Here is a 23,379-nt window from a genome sequence, read left to right as displayed (position 1 = left end):
ACCTGAAAGTGCTGCTGAATAAGTTGGTGCTACACAAATTAGTTTTATTTTTAGAGCCCCGTGTGGCGCAGAGTGTTAAAGCAGCAGAATAGTCATTAGCTCTCACTCACGGCCTGAAGGTTACAGGATCAATCCCCGAATGGTTCAGGTAGCCGGCTCAAGGTTGACTCAGCCTTCCAAGGTCGGTAAAATGAGTACCCAACCAACCCACAAAAACAGTCTGCCAAGAAATGCCACAATGCGACGTCACCCTAGGACAGTGGTCCCCAACCTTTTTCGCACTAGGGACCGGCTGCAAGCAAGACCATTTTTACAAGGCCTGGCAGGATGGGGCGGGACATGGCCGGGGCTTTGGTTATATGGGGCCGGGTTATGAAGGGGGTTGGAGTTTAGTGCATACTTATTTAATTATGACATTTAGAATGTCCTGGCAGTACACACATAGGGCAGTATAATATATCCCCACCCCCCCACCTGGCAGCACACACAGATTATATACTGCCCTATCTCCCCCCCAGCACATACATAGGGCATCATATAATTTATCTCCCCCCTCCTCCCCGGCGGATTACCTTGAAAACTGACCTAGGTCCTAACAGGTGTACAGGCGCGGCGGCTGCTGCTGCTTGCACAAAGGCGGCTTTTCCTCCTACTCGTGGGACGCTCTGTTTGGCGCCACAGTCCTCAGCGCTTCAAGAAGGCGCCTTGTGAATGAGCCCTAATAGTGACCCTGATAGTGGCCCCAGTAAAAATAACGACCCCACAGTGGCCCAATTAGTATTATTAACCCCCATAGCAATGTTATAATAAGCAGCCCCCCAGTAATAGGCAGCCCCCCCCAGTAATAGGCAGCCTCCTCCCCCCAGTAATAACCAGCCCCCTCCCCAGTAATAACCAGCCCCCCACCCTCAGTAATAAGCAGCCTCCTCCCCAGTAATAGGCAGCCCCCCAAAAAAGCAGCCTCCTCCCCAGTAATAAGCAGCCTCCTCCCCAGTAATAAGCAGCCTCCTCCCCAGTAATAACCAGCCCCCCCCCCCAGTAATAGGCAGCCCCACCCAAAATAAGCAGCCTCCCCCCCCCCAGTAATAGGCAGCCCCACCTGAAATAAGCAGCCTCCCTCCCGCCCCCAGTAATAGGCAGCCCCACCTGAAATAAGCAGCCTCCCTCCCCCCAGTAATAGGCAGCCCCACCTGAAATAAGCAGCCTCCCTCCCCCCCAGTAATAGGCAGCCCCACCCGAAATAAGCAGCCCCACCCCCCCAGTAATAGGCAGCCCCACCCGAAATAAGCAGCCCCTAGTAACCAGCCCCCTCCGCAGTAATAAGCACCCCCCCCCCAGTAATAAGCATCTCCCCAACCCATATACTACTTACCTTCCTGTCAGCGTCGCTCCCTCTCTGCTCACGCTGAGCCCGGTGTGCGCCCCAGCTGGTAATTGCTTCAGTGGTGAGCGGCGTCGCCACGCCGCGGGCCACATAACACAAGGCAGCGGGCACCTAACGGCCCGGCGGTTGGGGACCGCTGCCCTAGGAGTCTGTCATGAGTCTGTGCTTGCACCAGGGGACATTACCTCTTCTTTGCTTGTAAGAGTAGCTATGCAATGGAAAGAACTGCTCATATGGCTACTATAAAGTCTCTCTTAAGGCCGATAAAAAGATGGCTGCCCTCATAAAGCGGGAAGAAGGAATATGTATTAAAAGTGCATGCCTATCATACAACTTTGATTCAGTTGAGCCCGTTCGACATTTTTAAATTACGAGAAGGCACTTAATTTGCTGCAATAATGGTTTATTGTAAAACCTTCAACAGTTTAAAATAAACAAAATTGGCCTACACCATTCTTGGGGAGAGCCGATCTGTGTGCAAGCTTTTGGAGGTACAAGCCCGTATTTGGTGTCTGTCCGACTGGGACAATAAGGAACTATTGGCTACAGGATAAGCCATTCATTATATCTATAGCTTTGTTTCAATGCAAGAAAACATTGCTTCTAAGGATGGATTTATAGTTACATCAGCAAATTTTGCTTTTTTTTGGTGGTTAAAAAAAAATAAATTCAGAATTCTTGAATTCAGAACTTTTAAACAAAAAAGTTTTACACAATGAGGAAAGCCTACATCTGTGGAAACCAACTTTTTCCCTAGAAACCATGAATCAGGACTGTTTCAACACAGCCTTGTACAGTAAGCAGGATGCACACAGCGGTCACAAGACAACTTCCTTCCCAAGTTGTTGGTCCAAAGTGTTAAAGTGAAAAACGTCCTATAATAAAATAAGCTATTCAAGTGTCCGAAACAGATACGGTGTTACTGCTTGAATCCATCTGTTTCATGGCAGCAGATTTCAAGTCCTTATGCTTCTTCAATCCACTCTGCTGATCCTTGAGGTAAATTACAGATACTTAGACAAAGTGCCAAAAAGCACTTAAAATAAACACAAAAAGGCACCTTTAAGATGACATAATAAAGGCTACAACATAAATAGGAACTCGTGCAACATAACTAAGCATGTGGGGAATGCCCACCTTCCTTCCCCCAGTACCATCAATGACAGTATAACCATTGAGGAGGAACGTGATTTCCAGCAGGTAAAATCTACCACGAGCTCAATGTCAGGAACACCTGATGGTAAGTTTGTGGTAGGTTTCTATAGTATCCGCACAGTTTTTAAGCCAGTGCTGATCCTATGTAGTTGGAGCGATTTCGGGAGCTTTATGGTTCGCGCACTAGTAGGCTCTTGAGGTGTTGAGTCCTTGATAAAAACTTAAGTTGTTTTTTTTCTTTACTTCCTTCGATCGCCTTCACTTACTACCAGCCATGATTTTGAGATACTGCAGTGCGTTGTGTGCAGCGTTTCCCCGCGCCGCTTCTCTTGTGGTAGCAGAGCCGTGACATACAGTGGTGGGCTGTGTTGAAAGCTCCACAAGGCATTGGTACAGGCCACTCAGACTGCGCTCATCTAGGAGAAACCGTTATGTGAAAACAGATTAGACATTAAGCAGGAAGAATAAATAACCATATATACACCCCTTATGGTCTTTAGGTTGGAGGAGATGCTGAGTATGCTCTAGATAATACTTCTAATTATGTGGTTGCGCTCATTAAGCCCTCCCAGTATTACCGATTTGCTGCTCCTCTCATTCAAGCAGTAGGTGAGGGTGGCTGACAAGACACACTGAAGACCACGGTTGTTAGTCCATAACTCGGTTGTCAGAGACTCAGACTTTTAGCTTAATGTTTGCAGGCATTGTGCAGACACCAGAAAAGGGCTGAAGCAGCCTGACATGTAGACAATTAAACCAATATCTGTTACTTTTAACCAGCCAGTGTAAATGGCCTTTATTGGGCATGAGCTTTCACGTGTATGATCATCAGCCGGGTTACGCGGAAACAGAAATGCTTTTGACGGCTGAACATCAGCCCATTCAAATGATGGGATGTGCCGTAGATAAATCCATTCCGTATATAGACGTATGATCATGATGATAGTTTGTCCCAATATCAAAAATAAAGCGTGCCTTGTGTGTAAGGCACACTTTGTTAATCAGTGCTCATTACAGCAAGCCGAGAAGAGAATGGTGCAAAACAAACCATTTTTTCTCCGATTTGAGACTACTCAAGATTCCCGAATCAGTTGGGTCTCCCCAACCTTCCCAACATCTTTAAAACTGCATACCTACCTTAGGCCCCAAAGCCAACACCACATTAAGGCCCTCCCATTTCGTGCCTATGAGGATGCAGATTCATGACACATCCTATTCCTGTCCATTTCACCGATGACATAGGACAGGCCAAGGTGAATGTGATGCCTCTGCATAAATCAGATGGCACATGGACTTGTTTATTGCGCCGGCTGATGTAAATTGCGCCTGAACCTCTAGGGCACAACTTGTACACAGATATTGCGCACCTAGTCCAATTCTGCTCTTGAGATTGCTAGTCAACCTATTGGTTTTCCAGCTCTATAGTGCAAATCTTATAGGTCGTAAAGGCTAATTTTGGAGAACAAGACCATGTCAAGTTTACATTTACATACTCCCCTTACCAATATATTAATATATAGATTTTAATGTGATTGTTGAGGAAGGTGGAAGTTTCTCGCCTGATACGAAAAACGCTTTACACCCCAAATTCTGTGTGTGGTGCCACATTCCTGGACCAGGGCATTTATATTTTTCAGTTGACAGAGCTGTACGAGGCCTGTTTTTTGTGGGACAACTTGTGGTTATTGGTACAATTTTAATGGAATTTTCTATGTTTTATAAATAGTGTAACATTTTCTAGCACAGGTCGTTCTAGATGTGACGAGACCAAATAATGTGCATTTTTTTTTGTTCTCACTCACACAGGGCTTTAGATATTGTAAGGGGGAAAAGAAAATGAACTTTCTGTAAAAATGTTTAAATGCCACATGGTCCGCAATGACTGCAGCATCTGTGGGGTTAAACGGTGTAGATGAGTGATTAGATGAGTCCTCATCAGGTCACTCCTTTTCTGGAAAAAAACCCTTATGTGACAATCAGAAAGCAAATATGCTCTCTGATGGGAGGGTGATGAACAAAAATTCATGTCACCCCTCCCGTGACAAGGCGAATCACAGATCTTATCTGCTGCCACTCAGCTCTTCGCCATCTCTCCTAAAAATGACAGCTGTAAATTCAGTATCCAACATCTCTTCAAATGGCTGTAATCTTGGTTGTGTGAAGATATGAATATGCTTTTGGTATCAAGAATCTCGGCATGTTGGTAGCCCCGATAGAACCGGAGCTACGGCCATTTAAAATTAGAATGAGATCCGTATATCCTAAATAGCGATTTTCTACAGAACCAACTAAGCGGATCCTAAATGCTGGGGGGATAAAACACCAAGCATGTATGTTGATTCCGGCGACTTCAGTGCTATAGAAGAGCAGCAAATGCCCTCATCTTACCAATATCAAGATAGCTGATCTGAAAGCTTTGCTCCTCAGAGAGATCTTGCAGGAGGGTGCAGAAGCCAGAATTAAGGATGGTGAGTGGGTGACTTCTAAGATGAAGGATCTTTTCTCCAGCAGAATTGCGCAATGAGTCCCAAGTACAGGCTACACCTCGGCCTCTGCTTCCATCAATTCTTCCCCCTCCTGTATTCTGCACATGGAAAAAACAAACCATCACTCATGTACAACCGGTCTTCATTACACAGATGGATCGAGAGGAACTGCAAGTGGAAATCTATACCCTTAGAAGCGTACACAGTCTAGATAATTACAAGCAGGCAGATCTTAATTAAGGTGGACATACACATTAGTAGACGTTGGCTGATCAAACGATCGCCTGGAGAATGACTGTTCTGCTGATGTTGCCTAACACTTTTTAGTCAATATTGGCCTTTACAGTTGCCCAGAGTAGTCATTCATGTTCAATGACACCGGGTGAAGGATGAACGATCGCTGAAAAATCATTCACATCTCACACAAAATACCACCAACTTAGTTTCAGATGACGATCTGTCATCCATCAGGCTAATAAGGTCGTTCGCAGCTAAAGCTTACTCAAACATTCATTATGGTGGAGTTCTTCCATTTTCATCAACTTTAATGTGCATGAGCACTTTTATAGTAAAAGGAATGGTTCTACTTCTATGTATAAAGGGGTTCCATTTGCAGACGTTTATTAAAAGAGGATAGTACATGGATGGACCAGGTTCATCAGAGACCCTCCAATGTTCCCAAGCCTGGGCTGAACTCTGATATCTCACAATAGCCATTCTTTTCCATGAGTGCTCTCGTAGGGCATATCCACAAGCGCTTCTAGTTTTCTATGGGTTACATATACAATATTTCTGACATGAAAAACAAGAATTATGCCAATATACAAATTCAAAATCCAGGGCAGGAAAGGGGAATCAACTACTTTGCCAGCTCCACCAATAAGCACCGATTAGCCATAATATAAAACCCTCTTAGTGTACATTGTGTAGGTCCCCTTCATGCTGCCAGAACAGCTCTGACCCATGCACGCCATAAGAGGGGTGTTGGTAATATACTGGTGTCTGATCCTACAACAGATGCTTTAAGCCCAGTGAGGTGGGGTCTCCATCCAATATGTTGCAGAACCAAAATCCGCTCACCTGACCTGCTCCTTTCTAAACAAAAGCTATCTTCCTAATTAAAGCCAGCGAGTGTAAATTACAGCCGATCTAATCTGCACGTAACAGGAAAAAAAAAAAACATTCACAAGTTTAAACTTTTACAGTATTTGTGCATCTGTAACCTACCACTGTAGAGCAAGCCTCTCTTAAGGCCCTTTTACACAGGCCGACAGCCTTTTCAGTAACTGCACGACTAAGGTCGTTAGCACTCGTGCAATGCTTTTACACTGAGACTTGCTGGATGCTCGCTGGCTTATCGCCCGCTTCTCACTCCCCGCTTCCTATGGGAAGCACTGTGCTGGGAGCTTTCAAACAACACAAGAAGCCAGCGATCCAGCAATTGCCAACGAGGTTGTTTACGCTGACTTTTCTAACAAGTGAGAAATAATTTCACGCATAACGATTATCGCTCACTTCAGCTGTTTGGACGAATTTTAAGCAATAATTGTTGCGTGTAAAAGGGAATTTACTTTGCTCGCATTCAAGTGTTTTAAAGGGAGTCAATTTATATTACCATATAGGAGAAAAGGAAAACCCTGATAAGGGTGTACAAGAGAAGTTAGTACCTCCTTGTGAAATAACCCCAATTTTCATAGTCTGTATATTGATCCAACTCAATCTCTGATGTAGTTTTACGGGTTCTGTAACCCAAACTATTAAATGCTTTAACTGTGACGCAAAAGGGGGAGAGGAAAAAAAAAACAAAAAAAAAACACAAACTTTTAAAATTGGAATTAGTCAACCCTCCCTGCCCAAATTGACAGCCAAAGAGCAGTTTGAGGTTTCCATTCCTTAAAAAGTTAGATTTCCCCCTAAAAGATTGGAAGATAATGTAGTATTTAAGAATTGCAACTTATCAGGAGGCTGGAATCGGCACACGGGACGGGGCGGAGCTACGCAATGACGCGTACAAGGGAGCGGAGCCAGAACGCCGCTGCTGCCGAACAGACCCGAAGGCAGAAGACCCTTCTGTGCAAGCGCGTCTAATTGGGCGATTAGACGCTGAAGTTAGACGGAGCCATGGAGACGGGGACGCCAGCAACGGAGCAGGTAAGTGAATAACTTCTGTATGGCTCATAATTAATACACGATGTATATTACAAAGTGCATTAATATGGCCATACAGAAGTGCTGAACCCCACTTGCTTTCGGGAGACAACCCCTTTAAAGCCCTTCTGGCTATTAACGTATCATAAAAACGTCAATCATTCTGCAAAGCCTTTTGTATTGATGGCGACGAGTACCCCATGCTGAAGGGAAACATTAAAGAACCTCCAGAAGGGTTGAAATAACACCAGATTTTGAAAGCACCCTATGGCATTTTTACACGGGACGCCAGTCGGCTAACCGACTGCATGAGTGCCGACATCCCCCCTAAGGGAGTCCGCGCTTGTGCAGAGTGTTTGCACTGACAGACTTCGCTGCTGGATCGCAGGCTTCTCGCTTAGCGCTTCATTGATCAAGGAGCGCTTACATGAAACGCCAAGCCCGTGATCCAGAGATCGTGAACAACTTTTTTTTCTGTATTTACAATTATCACTAAAATTTGTTCGTTTGAACAAAATTTGAATGCTAATCATCCCGTGTAAATGGTCCATTAGAGGCGATCTCCCATAGACCTTGTACCACATGGCTTGGTGTCAGAAACCAATTGAAGTAGGAGATGCTGGTACCACTAGACCTGGATAAGTTTATTGCTCCTTTAATGCCCATAACAATATAACCTTCTTAGAAATGTTCCAGAGTGCCCTAAAATTAGACATTTTTGCACCTAATTTCGCAATATTGAAAGCCAAATAAATTCTCACAAATTGCAACCAATTACTATATTAACATCAATCTTCATTATAACCAGGGGACGGTCCAACAGGGTTATAGGCTTAAACTTTGTATAACTGGAAAAAAATTTTTGGGCAAATTGTCAAGTCAATCCTGGGCAATGAATTGTAGTTGTAGTTGGAGAGATGCATGGCACCACTTAAATCCAAATCATTTGGCCAGTCTGTTCTCTTTAGGGCCTCTGACTCCAGTCTGGACCATAAACCTTTTATCTATAGGGTATTTATCCATACCTGCATAGATAACTCAGCTGAAGTCTCCAAAAACAAACAGCCGGGATGGAGTCCGTCCGTCCACAAAGCTCTTGGTAAGGTATGGATCCTGGGTAGGCGCTGGTGGTAAATAAATGGTAGCCGATATGCAAACAAAACCCATCAAGTGCATAAAGTAACACATCTTCCACTGCAGTCTACCACCAGCCTAAAAATATATTTAAAAAACCGAAGGAAAAAAAAACGCACAACCATAACCACCTGTACAATAAATCGAACAATGTTTATTCCGCACAGAAAAAAAAAATTATTAAAACCCTAAAAGAAAAAAGCCAAAGTGCTCATTTTGTTCACTGCACCTCACAAAAAATGTAATAAAAAAGGGAACAAAAAAACCACAAAAAAACGAACAAAAAAACACAACACCGTATATTCCCCACAAAATAATAAAAATTACAGCTCCCGACACGAAAACAAGCACTCATATGGCCATGTTAACAGAAAAATAATGGCTTTTGAAAAGTGGTGAAAATCCCCCAAAAATAAAATTGTTGCGTCCTTAAGCCCAAAACAGGGCATGTTAAAGGGTTAAATATAGTTTTTTAGTAATTTTAGTAAATTTTATTGCATGTAAAGTATTAGGTCTAATAGATAACAGGTATCTAAGCTACTGGAACGACACCAGATGGCGCTATAAAAAAAAAAAAAAAAAAAAAAAAAGAAAAAATTGAAATGCTATTAGACCAAACGTCAAACAAGGCCCATGGGCCAAATCCGGCGCACCACCTTAGTTTATGTGGCCCGTTGGCCATGCTGCAGACCCACAGGCACTCCACTCAGCCAGCCTGCAGCAGCGGAGACCATGCAGAGTCTGAGATTGCTGACCTTACCCCCCGATGTCTGTGGGGACAATCATGCTCACAGCACAGATGCCTAGGGGAGAGGTCGGCAGTCAGACTCAGCAGAGGCTGTCGATGCGCCAGACAACTAGCCAATGACTTTCCATGGACGTCTTTCTATCAAGACGATTGCTGTGCAATATTCTTGCTTTGTATATTGAACACCTCAATGGTACACTGATCGTAGACGTACACATACTGGAGCCTTAGAAAGGCTATCCCATAAAAACAACTTAGTCCCTTTCCACAGGATTGGCGATCCTTTTTTGATCAGTGGGGATCTGATTGTTGGGACTCCTACCGGGACTAAATCGGTGGTCACATGTTCATAGCCTCACCTACTTTTTCTCTGTAGGACTGCCAGAAATAACCAAACTTTTGTACTCCGCTACTGTCAAGTGCTGACATGAGATTTTACCACAAATTAGTATTTTGAAGTTATTAATGCCTATGCAGTTTTAAAACTGCGCTTATTACCTGCACATTGGCAGTTTTCGGCCGCATAATGGCCATTACATGTGAATCTACCCTTCTCCCGACAGCGCTGGGTGTGGAGGGACTTTTAACCTCTTAACATGTTGAACATTTATGGTGGAAGTTGTAAAGGAGTGTATGGAATGGGGCGTCCATACGCAGCAGGGGCCGGCTGACATCCGCCTGCAATGGCTGGGATCAGAGAATTTAGTACTCCTATTGTAGCTTGCCGGAGGTTGTTCCATTGGGGGACTAAAGTAAAAAAAAAAATTCACTCATTGAAAGGTGTGAAAAGCCACAGCATAAACAGACATACAGCGGCTTTGACTTTCATAAGAATTCTTTTTTAACCCTTTGCAATCCAATTTTGGATTCAGGGTTTCCTAGGGGGCTCTCTTTCTGCCATATACAATAGTGCCATCTGCTGGCTAGAGCCAGTACTGCAGTATGTGACATGCTGGAAAGGCCCCCCAACAGAGCGGCCAGTAATATACAGTAAGAATACCCTGCCGGACGTCTTCCGACATCGGAGCTGTACAGCCTTCAATCAGAATGCCTGAAGACGTCAGACAGTGGATTGGAAAGGGTTAAAGTAGTACAGAAAAGAAACTGAATAAATTTAGCATCACCGTAAGGACCCACACAATAAAGTAATGCTACGTTTACCGCAGTGTGTACGCCGCAGAAGTAATACCCCTGCAAGATGGCTAAATTACAGTTTTAGTTTTGTTTTCATTGTTATTCCATTTAGAAATTTGAGATCTTTTAGTCTTGAAGCCTTGGAAAAAAAGTTCTGACAACACTGAGTCAGAAGATATTGCAACATGCGTCATTACGGATCACATTTATCAATACTTGCGAATTTCTAATGATTTGTGGCAGGCAAAAAAAAAAAATTATATATACTAGATTTTACATCAGAAAGTGTGTAAATGCACTGATCATCAACTGCTGTATGCGTGCCGTATTCCTTTAAGAGAAGTAATGCATAGTTAGTTCACATGGTGTGCGCATGTGTGTCTTCAAGGATAAAAGTCTAAGGAGGACTACAACAACCCTATATAGAAACAAATCAGGCTGCATGATCGTTACCATAGAAAATTGATCTTCTTCGGGCTCGGGCTCTCCATTTTCGCGGTGTTCTGAGGGTACCCTGTGAATCTGCAGAAGCATCTTGGCCGCGGCGTTCCTTTTCGCCAACTTCTTGGAAGTGCCGCTGCCTGGAAATAAACTGTTAAGCTTATTTAACCTTTAAAAAGTTTCACTTATTTGCATGAACTGCACCGTAAGATACGGAGGAGCAGGTTTTGCAATGATTTGGCAGCCACTGAAGTAGAGCCAGTATTAAACGTTGTCGGGGTTATGGGTGACATGCCCAATTCTGAATTAACCAAGTATGAATGTATGATTTCTTATTAACAAGTTTACGGACAGATTGAGTCACTACAGCTACTTCTATACAGTCTGATTCTACCAATTAGAGCTGCACGTAAGCTCAGCCATACAACGTGACCATATCCAACACTGTTGTAAACCCAACCATGTCTTGCACCCTCCCAAAGCGGAAAAGTAAACTTTGCAGCACAGGTTGCTATTGTTTTTCTGATGCCCTAGAAACAAATAACCTGATATGATCCTCCCTTCCATTGGAACCACCTCCCTTCCATTGGAACCACCTCCCTTCCATTGGAACCACCTCCCTTCCATTGGAACCACCTCCCTTCCATTGGAACCACCTCCCTTCCATTGGAACCACCTCCCTTCCATTGGAACCACCTCCCTTCCATTGGAACCACCTCCCTTCCATTGGAACCACCTCCCTTCCATTGGAACCACCTCCCTTCCATTGGAACCACCTCCCTTCCATTGGAACCACCTCCCTTCCATTGGAACCACCTCCCTTCCATTGGAATCACCTCCCTCCCATTGGAACCAACTCCCTCCCATTGGAACCAACTCCCTCCCATTGGAACCAACTCCCTCCCATTGGAACCAACTCCCTCCCATTGGAACCAACTCCCTCCCATTGGAACCAACTCCCTCCCATTGGAACCAACTCCCATTCGTCATGAAACGGACCACAGCGATGTATCACGTGATGAGCAGGTTTTAATTTGTATATTACTAAACACAAAGACAGACTACTATATACTACTCCCAAATACATATAGTGAAGCTAATCACCAGTTGAAGTGGTAAGGTGCCTCTGGTGTCAGTAAAGTTTCTCGCTGCTCCCCACTTCCTGCTGCAGGAGCAATCAGGAACTGGTGAAACGGGAGGGGACTGAGTGAGGAGTGTATGATTTTGTGTACTCACCACCTTTGAGAACACAAAATAAGATCTATATTTAAAAAAATTAAAAATTAATAAAAATTTTAAATAAAATTAAAATCTGACCATCGACTGATGGACACGCGCCAAAAACCTGGTATGTGTAGCTCTGCATTTTCCAGCATCTTTAATTCCCTGCTACACATAACCTCCATTTTTAACTTCTTTCTAATTTACCGCACCGTGACTTCCTATACAGTTTCATCACCACCTTCATAACACGTGGAAAATTATTTTTTTTAATCACCAGACTACCATTTAATCTTTCTCCTTGGCTGCAAGTTAATTTCGTAGGGGCCCCTTCTAAAAAGAAAGGCATCACCTGTACGTCTATCACCATTAAATGCAGATAGTGACACGCTGCATTTACTCTGTTTTTAATTTCCGATTCAGATTTTAGTTCTTGATTATGGATCGGCCACCTAGCCTGAACTACTGTTAACTGCATTCAGAGATAAACCATAAAAAATAGTAGTCTGGAGATGTTCATTAGCTTCAAAGAGAGTGTTCTAGGCATGCTCTGACATGTGCAGAAGTCATTGTGCAGGGAGTGGGAGGAGGTGAGCTGTGACCATCACCTATAGTGAATCCTGGTATCTATCTATAGCTGTTACCTTTATAAGGCATCCTGTCTGTGAAGATAATAAGATGATAGCTGAAAAATAATCTCTACAGAACAGAAAGTCTCAGACTATTATGAGTCTCAATGTGAAAACTGCAGGATTTCCTTCCCCCGATGCCGACTATACAGCCGTGCTCACGTACCGATCTCTAGAAACCGCTCCACCCGGCAGGTCATGGTGAACTCTTTCCTGTGTGCCGGCCCCGACTCCTGTGTTACTGTGTATTCTGGAAGTCTCCAGCCTTTCTGCACCACCAGCTCCTAACAAAAAAAGGGCAATTAAAACACAAAAAAACAATTTAGCTAAATTACAGGACAGGATTATGTACCTGTAGCGCCCCCACAGGATTACACTCTGACTGCTGCGCGGACAAGGGCTGCTTCATGTCAATGCTGTGATTCCTAAACACAAAGAGGACATTCAGATTATCAGCATATTAATCCAATGTAGATAAGCTAAAGCCAATATGCAGAATTACCCAAGACTGTACACATTGCATTAGAGCATGATTGGTGTATACCTTGGATAAAGCTCCCACATATACAAGTGTATCTTCAGAGCTCCAAAGGTTTTACCAAAACCTAATCCTATATAGTAAGAGTTCTTGCAACGATTCTCCAGCTGTGCCTGGAATCCATCTGAAAGGGATACTTAACCCTTTCCAATCCACTGTCTGAAGTCCAAAGACATTCTGATTGAAGGCTGCACAGCTCCGATGTCGGAAGACGTCCGGCAGGGTATTCTTACTGTAGATTACTGGCCGCTCTGTTGTCAGGAACCTCTCCAGCATGTCACATACTGCAGTACTGGCTCTAGCCAACAGATGGTGCCATTGTATAATGGCAGAAAGTGAAAGCCCCCTAGGAAACCCTGAATCCAAAATTGGATTGTTAAGGGTTAAAAGAGATTGTCCAAGTTATATTAAGAGCCTCTGAACAGGTTCTCCATCGTGGACAAACAGCTGATACTCACCACTGCCCCCTCCGGTCTCTGTTATGTTGTGGTTTACAGGCTGCAGTCAGCCTGTGACTTCCTGTGAACCAGCTGCGGCAGCCAATGACCTGCTTAGGGATAGTCGCTGAGCGCTGTCATTGGCTGCAGCAGCTGTTTCTAGATGACTGCAGCCTGTAAATGTGTTAGCCAGGAGACCGGAGACGGTGGCAGAGGAGCAGTAAGTATCAGCTGCTTGTTATTTTTCATAATCGGGAACCCACTGACTCTTTATATAACTCAGACAATCTCAGCAATGACATAAGCCGACAGCTTTCCCCAACAATGCCCTTCCCAAATGTCCTTTTCAGCTAGGTGGGGTTACGTGTAGATTTTCTTGTTTTACCATTTGCCCCTTTTCAGGTTTTACGAGCAATGATGTGCATGGGGGTACACTTTAGTTCTGCTCTGCCTCTTTATTCAATAAGACACCTATTCATAACCCTTTGTTGTGTCGTTCCTCTGTTATTCCTCCTGTTAATGTTGTATATTGAGGGATCACTGCGTATATTAACAGCTTCTGGAATGACTGTTGTATACTGAGGCCGTAATGCTATGGAAAACTGGTAATTCATTGAGAAGCCTCCAACATGTCAAACCAAAGTAATAAAAAAAATGAAAATTAAGCAGATAACTAAAACAGTCAGAGATCTGCTGAATGATGTAAGCCACTTGCTATGTCGAGGACAGGAGCTTCTTCAGGGTTCTGTACAGGAAAAATAAAATTGAGCTGCACTCATCTGAAGCCAAAAGGAGCCGCTCATTCGGGTGTAAGTAAATAGTATAGAAGACATAGGACCGTACTTTACTGCAGAGAGCTACTAGACAGCCAATCAATGCATGCACTTCTGTAATACAGGGGTTTTACTAGTAAATAGTCCATACAGATTTGCTGGATTTTCCAGCAAAATGCACGTCGCAGATCCAGACCATCTGTGACATTGTATATGTTGAGTTCGGTTTGAAGATAAGGGTGCTTTTACATGGGGCGATCTATTAGGGAATAGATACCAGACAGGCCATCCCAGCAATAATTGTTTTTATGTTTTTATACAGGTACGAGCAATGCTGAGTGAATGAAGGTGGAGCTTGTTACAGCCCGCCCACCGTCAAAAGCAAAAAAAAAAAAGTCAAAGATGCTATTGGATGCTTACAAGATGAAAATTGTGAATTGGTTAAGAATGATGTTGAGAAGGCCGAACTTTTACATTTCTATTTTGTATCTGTTTTCTCTCAGAAAGTAGATGGAACATCAACTGATCTTCCCTGTGCTATTGGGGGGGGGGGGGGGATAAAAGAATGCAGGCTATCTATATGCAGAGAGATGGTGAGGGAACACATCGCTAACTTAAATGAATTCAAGTCTCAAGGTCCAGATGAATTACATCGTAGGATACTAAAAGAAGCAGTGGAGGTAACTGCTGAACCACTCTCCATAATCTTTGAAAATTCCTGGAGAACAGGAGAAGTCCCAGAAGATTGAAAAAAGGCAAATGTTGTCCCTATCTTCAGGAAGAAGGTGGATCCAGGAAACTACAGGCCTGTGAGTCTGACTTCTACATCAGGAAAGATCTTTGAACAAATTATTAAACGGCATGTATGCAAGTACTGAATGAAAATGGAGTAAATAACTAGAGCCAGCATGGGTTTGTAACAAGTCTTGCCAGACGAATTTCCTTCTATGACAAAATCACTGACTGGGTTGATCAGGAAAATGCGGTGGATATAGTATATCTTGACTTTAGTAAAGCATTTGACTAAGTATCTCACACCATACTTACTGAAACAATGACCAAATATGGGATTGACAAGGCAACTGTTAGGTGGATTCACAACTGGCTGAGTGATCATACTCAAAGAGTGGTCATAAATGGCTGCACATCCAAGTGGAAGAATGTATCAAGTGAGGTACCACAAGGCTCTGTCCTAGGCCCAGTGTTCAACATTTTTATAAAATGATATGCAGAAGGGAATTGATGGGAAACTGATTAAATTTGCCAACACAAAGCTAGGAGGAATAGCTAACACTAGGGAAGAGAGTATTTAAAAACAGCTAGAAAAGCTTAAACAGAATGGTATGTAACTAGGAGAAATGCAAAGTCCTACATCTGGGCGAAAAACATTAAAAAAAAGCACAGAATGTGAGGAATTGGGCTAAGCAACTGCACATCTGAAAAAGACTTGGGTAGACTAATAGATCATAGACTGAACATGAGTCAACAGTGTGATGCAGCAGCCAAAAAGGCAAACAATTCTGGGATGTATTAAGAGAAGCATAGAGTCTAGATCACGTGAGGTCATTATCCCCCTCTACTCTTCCTTAGTCAGACCTCATCTGGAATACTCTGTCCAGTTCTGGGCACCCCACTTTAAAAAAAAATAGACAACCTGGAGCAAGTTCAGAAAAGAGTTACCAAGATGGTGATCAGTCTGCAACTCATGTCCTATGAAGAACGGTAAAGGATCTGAGAATGTTTAGCTTGCAAAAAGGCTGAGAGGAGACTTAATAGCTGTTTACAAATATCTGAAGGGCTGCCACAGTGCAGAGGGATCAGCCCTATTCTCATTTGTACAAGGAAAGACTAGAAGCAATGGGATGAAACTGAAAGGGAGCAGACACAGATTAGATATTAGAAAAAGCTTTTTGACAGTGAGGGTGATCAATGAGTGGAACAGGTTACCACGGGAGGTGGTGAGTTCTCCTTCAATGGAAGTGTTCAAACACAGGCTGAACAAATATCTGTCTGGGATGATTTAGTGAGTCCTGCACTGAGCAGGGGGTTGGACCCGATGACCCTGGAGGTCCCTTCCAACTCTACCATTCTATGATTTTATGATTCACCTCCATTCACAGTAAATAGTTGTCCATAAGTGTACGACTGCCTGTTTATGAGGAACGATATGTTGTTCAGTTTTCTGCATGTATAAACTGAATGACAAACGAGATGCAAGAGGCTTCTCATTCATTGTTCAATTGGTGAATGCACTTACATTGAATGATTGTCTTTTCAGATTCTTGCTGGATAGCGGGAATCCGAATGATCCAATAGACAGGGTTTCCAGCAGCACTCAAAGCCCCATATGAGTGGAACCAAAAAGAGCGAAGTAGGAGGCTTGAGAAAGATCACATGGCGTGATCGATGGAGGAATAAAGGCTTTCTTTTACTTCTGCCTGGCACTCATATGCTGCTGCGGATAGGTCTTTGGGAATCTGAATTATAATGGTTGCGTGTAAGAGCATCTTATCTTGTAACTTGAAGTATCACTGTATATTGATAACACGGGTGGTACTATTCCCTTGCCAGAGGGATGTGTCAGTGTACAGTCTGCCTCTAAGCCTGGTAACATCCAAGTTTCGGTTTATACCTAAATGTTTAGGAGGAACGAGAACAGCAAAATACAGAGAAAGATGTTCCAGCACTGTTACTTGTATTCCCAAAAAAGTATTTACTACATTACCCGTGTCAGGAGAACCGACAGGTCCACTAACCAAAAGGAAAGACCAAGTTTGGCGCACAGAACAGCTCCGTATGCAGAGCATTATAAAGTGTCAAATGCAGAACGTCAGAGGCCATGAGACAGAAGCAGATGGTTCAGTTCCTTTTTATAAAGACACTCACCAGCCTTCAACAGGAGAAAGAGGCTATAGAAAAGGGGAAAGAGTAGTTGGAGGGTGGTGAGCGATGTCTTGGAAGGAAGTGAACTATCGGTTCCGGGGCTGCAGCCTCAGATTCTGGATTTGGGAGTTGTGTTTGCAGACTGATTTGAACTTGTCCTTTTACCTCAAGTGGATCCATTGAGAGAAAAATGCTGCTATCAGTTGCTTTAACCCTTTCCAATCCACTGTCTGATGTCTAAAGACATTCTGATTGAAGGCTGTACAGCTTCCGATGTCGGATGACGTCGGGCAGTTTATTCTTGCTGTAGATTACTGGCCGTTCTGTTGTCGGGGGCCTCTCCAGCATGTCACATACCGCAGTACTGGCTCTAGCCAGCAGATGGCGCCATTGTATAATGGCAGAAAGAGAAAGCCCCTAGGAAACCCTGCATCCAAAATGGGATTGCAAAGTGTTAAAGGGATTTTCCCGGGATGAATATTGATGATCTAAGGCGTCTCACACAGGCACTTTTTACCGCAATTAAAATCGATGGGGCTTTGCAGACGTGCGTTCGATCGCAGTGCTTTCCAGCAAGGCCATTTTTGAGCGCTGTCTGCTCTATATTTGTCTGTTTAGCGCACCTCATCACCATTATGAGGTGCGCTAACACACACACTGTCGGCCGCAGCGAACGTAATAATTACGGGCAAAGCGCCGCGCTTGAAATCACAGCGCTTTGCGGCGTTCCTGTGTGAGGACTGAGCTGCACTCACATGGCCTAGCAGGCATGAACCCCGATCTAGCCACTCACCAGAAAAATAATAAAAACCGACAACAGAAAAGCCCCACGTGGTGCTTGACTTTACCTTCTAAATGGGGCGAGGCACTTGGCCTTTACAATGATTTACCTTGAGGTTGATGGAGGCGGAGACACAGACTCAGTCTTTAGGATGACTTCTTCAGGGTTTTCTGCCATGCATGCGACACTACAGATGACAGAATGAAAAGTGTGACTGTTTCTGTCATTACGTTCATAAACGTTCGCTTCTTTCAGAGTCCTAAGTAGAATATTGTAATATTACACTACAAATAGGTGTTGAGGCACACTACAAAAAAATTTTTTTTTTAAAAACCACCAATATTACTTTAATTTTTAACAGGATCATTTTCATTATTTAAAGAAAAATCACATCACAGATGTCTTCATGTCCTGCCAGTCTAGGTTTCCTTCACTCATAATCAAGAAAGTAGTTTTGTGCAGTTTGGAACCATAAGGGTGCAAGAAGAAAAAAAAAATTATCGGCACCCATTGCAAATTTCACACTTTCATTGGATATGGATACCGCACAGACATTACGCAGCATCACAGATATCCCATTTTGGGGGTCCTTCTACCATCCTGGTGTTCAAGGTCCACCACTCATAGGAATGGCTGTCCTGCAATACTACATTTTCTCTACAGCGGCCACCACAAAGGACATGTAGCTGGCCACAGCTCCTCCCAGCGTAGTCAGCTGGTTGCCTGGGGTGAGAAGAGCAGAACCTAGGGCAATCAGCTGGTTGTCCCAGGCCTTGCATTCTTGGAGGGGTTGGTATTGTGGCACAACCCTTTGGGCTGTTTGGCATAGTATGAAGTTGTTCTAAGGGCTAATCCTAATGTGAGCACAGCGAAAGTATCGCGCGATGGCGCGTCATCGGCTGTACTGCGCTCACAAGGTTGGGACTCGGGCAGCGGTTCCGATAGGCGAGTAGAGGATCTTTGGGTGGCGCCATGTAGGACTCCACTGCGATATTCTGCTGGCGGAGTCCGCCACGGCCGTGGGCATGAGGCCTAACTGTAAGTGCAGTTGTAGAGTGACTATATGCACTGTCCTGTTATCAGCCCAACTCTATAGCAATTCCTACATAAAGCAGCATGATGTTTAGTCACTATTTTGACCCCGTTTAGCATAGTACATGGGGCTCAAAGGCCATGACAGGTTCCATGTAAGAAAGCAGGGCATTTACCTAGAACAGCCTTCAGCCTAGTTTGTGAAAATGGATCAGACCCACGATTTAGAGAGCCATTAAAGCATCCTGTCTATAACAGACATTAGGCACAACTAGTGTTAAAATGAAGAATAAAACTCCCCACTCACCTGTCTTCCTCGATCATATCTGCAAACATATCTCCACCCTTGAGTAAGGCGAGGGCCACTTCTGCTGCCTTGTGCTTTGCTGCTTTCTTGCTGGGTCCTTGACCTGGGAAGAGGAAGAAACAAAGGTGCTGAAACTGTCATTTGGAAGGACATTATGGAACAATCATTCTTTAACCCTTTAATGACAGGACGTAAGGTTACATCCTGCACGTTCGGGGGGTGTATGGAGGGAGAGCGCAGGATGAACCCGTCTCCAACAAAAGAAAATGTAATAAAAAGTGATCAAAAAGTCATATGTACTCCAGAATGGTACCAACGGAAACTACAGGACGCCCGGCACAAAATGAGCTGTCGCACAACTATGTCGACGAAAAAATAAAGTTAGAGAACAAGAGAAGATACATTTAAAAGAAAAAGAAAAAAAGGTAGTACAGCAAAAAGAAAACAAAAAAAAACAAAACACCTTTTTAAAATTTGGTATTGTAGTATTTGTACTGACCCATAGAATAATCATGTCATTTTTGTTGCAGTGTGTACGCCTTAGAAACAAGACACACCCAAAAATGGCGGAATTCCTCCCCCCCCCCCCCCCCCCCCATTTCACTCCACTAAGGATTTTTTTTTTAACATTTTCTAGTACATTATATGGTATATTATATAGTACCATTTAAAAATACAACTCGTCCCGCAAAAAACAAGTCCTCCTGCAGCGATGCCGATGGATTAATAAAGGAGTTATGATTATTCAAAGGGGGAGGGGAAAAAAAAAAAAAAGAGGTAGCAGTCTTTAAAGGGTTAAAAAAGATCTGTCAGCCATCGTGACGCGTTACCAAGTACTCGATGTCTCCAGAAAATAAATTCAAATGCATCTTTTATCTTATAACTTTGCATTGCTGTCCCTCTGCTATTCCTCCTGGAAATGTGAGAACAAACTGCTGTCTGGCTGTAAGCACTCCCCATGTCAACAGGCTCTGATAGTCAGCACAGATTGGACAGTATCCGTGTAAGGAAGGATCCAACTGGCAGTTTATTTACAAATTTCCAGGAGGAATATCAGAGGATTGCTACAAAGCAGAATTCTAAGAAAAGATGCTACAGAACTGTTATATGATAGGAAATCCATGATGAAACAAACATGTGATGAAAGACCGGTCCTGTAACTCTGTTCAGAAGAGCAGACACAAAATCGTGCCCTACCCGGTAAATCTGCCAAATTAAAGGGATGTTAGAAAAATTCTCCTTTCCCTCCCCCCAAGAAACAGCAACACCCTTTGCAGCTCAGCTTTAAAGGGGTTGCCCGGTTACTTCTTGAAAATGGTCATGTGTAGATGGCCCAAGATAACAAATGAAGCGGTACTTACCCGTCCTTGGCGATCCAGCGCTGCAGCCCTGCTGTTCACCCGGTCTCTGACAGCCGAAGTCAGGTGACCGCTGTCTGCCAACCAGAGGCCGCAGAGTCACGTTCACATCCTGGCATCATAGTGCCCAGGAAGTGAGCACTGATACCAGAACGGGCGGTGATGCTGTGGCCTCTGATTAGCAGGCGGCAATCACTTAACATCCACTGTTAGAGACCCGGCCACTCATGAGTTGCCACAAAGATGGGTGACACCAAACAGAAACTGGAACTATTAGTCATCAGTGCCCCACAGATGTCTGCCCACATAAAAGGACACTAACCGGTACAGTTGATGTCTCCAACAGATACACGAAATGTGAAGTTGGGTTGATGGGCTTGTCCTTCAGCTTTGAGTAGATCATACACGGGGGTCTTTCCTATCCGAGTCCCATACTCTTGCAGTAAGCTGATGGGGGTCTTCCCAGGACTCGACGCCAGCATCTGCTCTACACTGCAGAAGACAAAAAGGATAGGTTGGGATTTCTGGCACTCCGAGGCTTTAAAACACCCTCAAGTTTAGTGGAATAGCTATCTGTGTAAGACGGCCTGCACACAGAACACACCAAGATAGAACATGCTGTGGTCTTTATTGCATGAGCATTTGGCATGTCAGCGCATGATGGCGTATCTCACAGTCATGCGCAGTCTTCCTGGTTACATTTTTCACACTGATCCCTATGCAGATACTCTAAGGGGGACATCTGCAGGGTTACAGACCTGTAGTCTGGAGCAGCAGGGCGTTATAGCGGACCGCTAGTCATGTTTGCAGGGGGCGGTTTACTGTGGAGGGTCAGCAGCGGATATCCCACAGAGTAGAACCGGCCTCATTCAGTGCAGAGTCCACCCCCTCGGAGTCCGCACCACAAATCCACATGCTGCAGATTTTCCATGCAGACAGTCCACCCCATGTGAACACACCCCGAAGCTTCTCCTCCAGTCTACACAGTAAAGTATCTAGTAGGAATCGGCACAGACCAAGTAGGGCTCTTTACTAGCACACATTTAGGCTGCCATCACAGGGGCGCAGGCTACTGAATTTTTTGAACACGCAAGTCATGCACGTGGAAAAACTCACCCAACCACGCACACCCCTGACTTCCCTTCTCAATGAAGTTATACCGGTGTGATATGAGCCGTGTTCGCCCACCATAGGCACAAAGTGAGAACACGCTGTGTATTTTTTCTTGTGCAAACAAGATGCACACGCAGGATACACGCATGTGAATGAACCCACTGAAGTCAATGGGTCCTATTCACTGCACAGTGCGAGCACCTGTGTGAATAAGCCCTCAGTCCTCCCTGCAGGAAGTTCGGGAGGTGAGTGAGGGGTTTACAGACTATAGCCCTGTCTCACAAAGGCGGTTTAGTAAATGGGCTCCTCTTAGTACAAATGTAGGTTATACAGAAGGCGAACAGGTATACCGCCATGATGACCACCCGCGCCCACACGGAGGACCTCTCCTCTTCAGTCTGGAGCTGATCCGAGCCATACTGCACTAACAGGGAGCTTCTGACCACCACCGCAGCCGCCCCCCTGTTATAGGCTCCTCCCATGTGACGAGGGCCGCTCAGTAACCAATCAGTGCGGCTCTATAGGGCGGGGGAGGAGCTCAGGACACTTTATAACCAGCAGCTGAACACAAAGTTTAGGGTATGGCCAAGCAGGGTGGGCTGGGGTCATGGCAATGTGGTTTGCGCAGAGAATGGAACGCCTTCACATAAGTGCATTTTGTTTGCACAAAAAATACGCAGCCTGCTCTAAATCCCTGCTAAACGCTGTTCGCCGCCGCCATTCGTTACAACGTGGCTTCTCAGACGAGCGCAAAAGCGCTACATTTCTAATGCCGGGTCTTTCGAACGCTGTCTGTTCTACATTCGGGCGTTTTTAAATGTGCGCACTGAAATGAATGGGGAGCGTTTTTAACACCGTCCAAAAAGCGATATCGCACTCGCCAATGAGCGTTTAATTCGAAAAAGCGTGGCATCACTTCTGCGGATGCGCGGTTCTCGTGTATCAAGTGTTTCCCGTTTATTTCAACGGGAAAGATCACACTTGCACGCGCATCACACAGCTGGCACAACGCACGGCTTGCAATGTCTTTTTAGATCCCATTGAAAATGATGCACAAGGTGTTTTGAGGGAACGTCCAAAAAATAGACCATGCTGTTTTTTTTTATTTTTTATGGGAAAAAAAATTAAAAATCGGGTCATGTGACTACTGCCATCTAAAAGGGAGTTCATATTTGCGCGTTTCATGTGCGTGTGGGTTATTCTGCGGCAGCGGTTGCTATGGATACGCGGGCGGATTTAGCCCCCTGAATGGGCAACACTTTAGCTGCAGGCCGGTGAAGACGCACGAACAGTGTGCGCTCTTTCATCACGTTTGGTGCGTTTTTTTGTCCCATGTTGGGTTATTGCAGCAGGCTGTGCGGGGGCTGGTGGGTGCAGCACACAGTGACGCGGTGCAGCCTGCCGTGTGTACAGGAGGATGCCGCATTCACTATCATCTCTTATCGGCGCCATGTTTGCGGAGAGCAGCCGTGCGGGGCGGACTGCGCCTCCTACCTGGGACACCCGGGGCACGTCTCGTTCCCACAGTCCTCGGTCTCACTCATTCCCTCCTGCTCTACGCTCACCAGCAACAATGGCCGGGGCGGGAAGTAGGACTTTAAGAGGTCATATAGTTAAAAAAATGCAGGGCTCGCTGGGAGTTGTAGTGAAAACGCTTACCCTTTGTACCATTTCTTG

At 44.6% G+C, this 23,379-nt stretch overlaps 1 protein-coding gene across 2 annotated transcripts; it reads right to left on the bottom strand.

Moving 5' to 3' along the window:
• Positions 1 to 1,770: 1,770 nt before the first annotated feature.
• TARBP2 (TARBP2 subunit of RISC loading complex) lies at positions 1,771 to 23,292 on the bottom strand. Of its 2 annotated transcripts, XM_066584256.1 has the most exons (10): positions 23,197 to 23,292; positions 20,912 to 21,081; positions 19,232 to 19,334; positions 18,002 to 18,079; positions 12,833 to 12,905; positions 12,647 to 12,764; positions 10,643 to 10,770; positions 8,199 to 8,297; positions 4,928 to 5,123; positions 1,771 to 2,955 (listed from the first exon to the last, which is right to left on the bottom strand). In XM_066584256.1, exons 1-10 carry the CDS (start codon positions 23,244 to 23,246, stop codon positions 2,798 to 2,800), a joined length of 1,173 nt encoding a protein of 390 aa, XP_066440353.1. In that variant the 5' UTR covers positions 23,247 to 23,292; the 3' UTR covers positions 1,771 to 2,797. The 2 variants fall into 2 exon arrangements, with proteins under 2 accessions (XP_066440353.1, XP_066440354.1); XM_066584257.1 differs by lacking the exon at positions 8,199 to 8,297.
• Positions 23,293 to 23,379: the final 87 nt, after the last annotated feature.

The sequence above is a fragment of the Eleutherodactylus coqui genome, chromosome 1, assembly GCF_035609145.1.
Source record: "Eleutherodactylus coqui strain aEleCoq1 chromosome 1, aEleCoq1.hap1, whole genome shotgun sequence".
Classification (NCBI taxonomy): Eukaryota; Metazoa; Chordata; class Amphibia; order Anura; family Eleutherodactylidae; genus Eleutherodactylus; species Eleutherodactylus coqui.
The sequence above is the reverse complement of the archived record's forward strand: the minus strand, read 5'-3'. Positions and strand labels throughout refer to the sequence as shown.

Excerpts from the sequence above, each read along its gene's own strand:
- TARBP2 (XM_066584256.1), bottom strand. The coding sequence starts at position 23,246 with ATGAGTGAGACCGAGGACTGTGGGAACGAGACGTGCCCCGGGTGTCCC. Across the intron at positions 18,080-19,231 it reads GATATGATCGAGGAAGACAG|TGTCGCATGCATGGCAGAAA; the intron begins GTGAGTGGGGAG and ends TGTCATCTGTAG. Across the intron at positions 2,956-4,927 it reads GATCAGCTATCTTGATATTG|ATGAGCGCAGTCTGAGTGGC; the intron begins GTAAGATGAGGG and ends GGTTTCTCCTAG.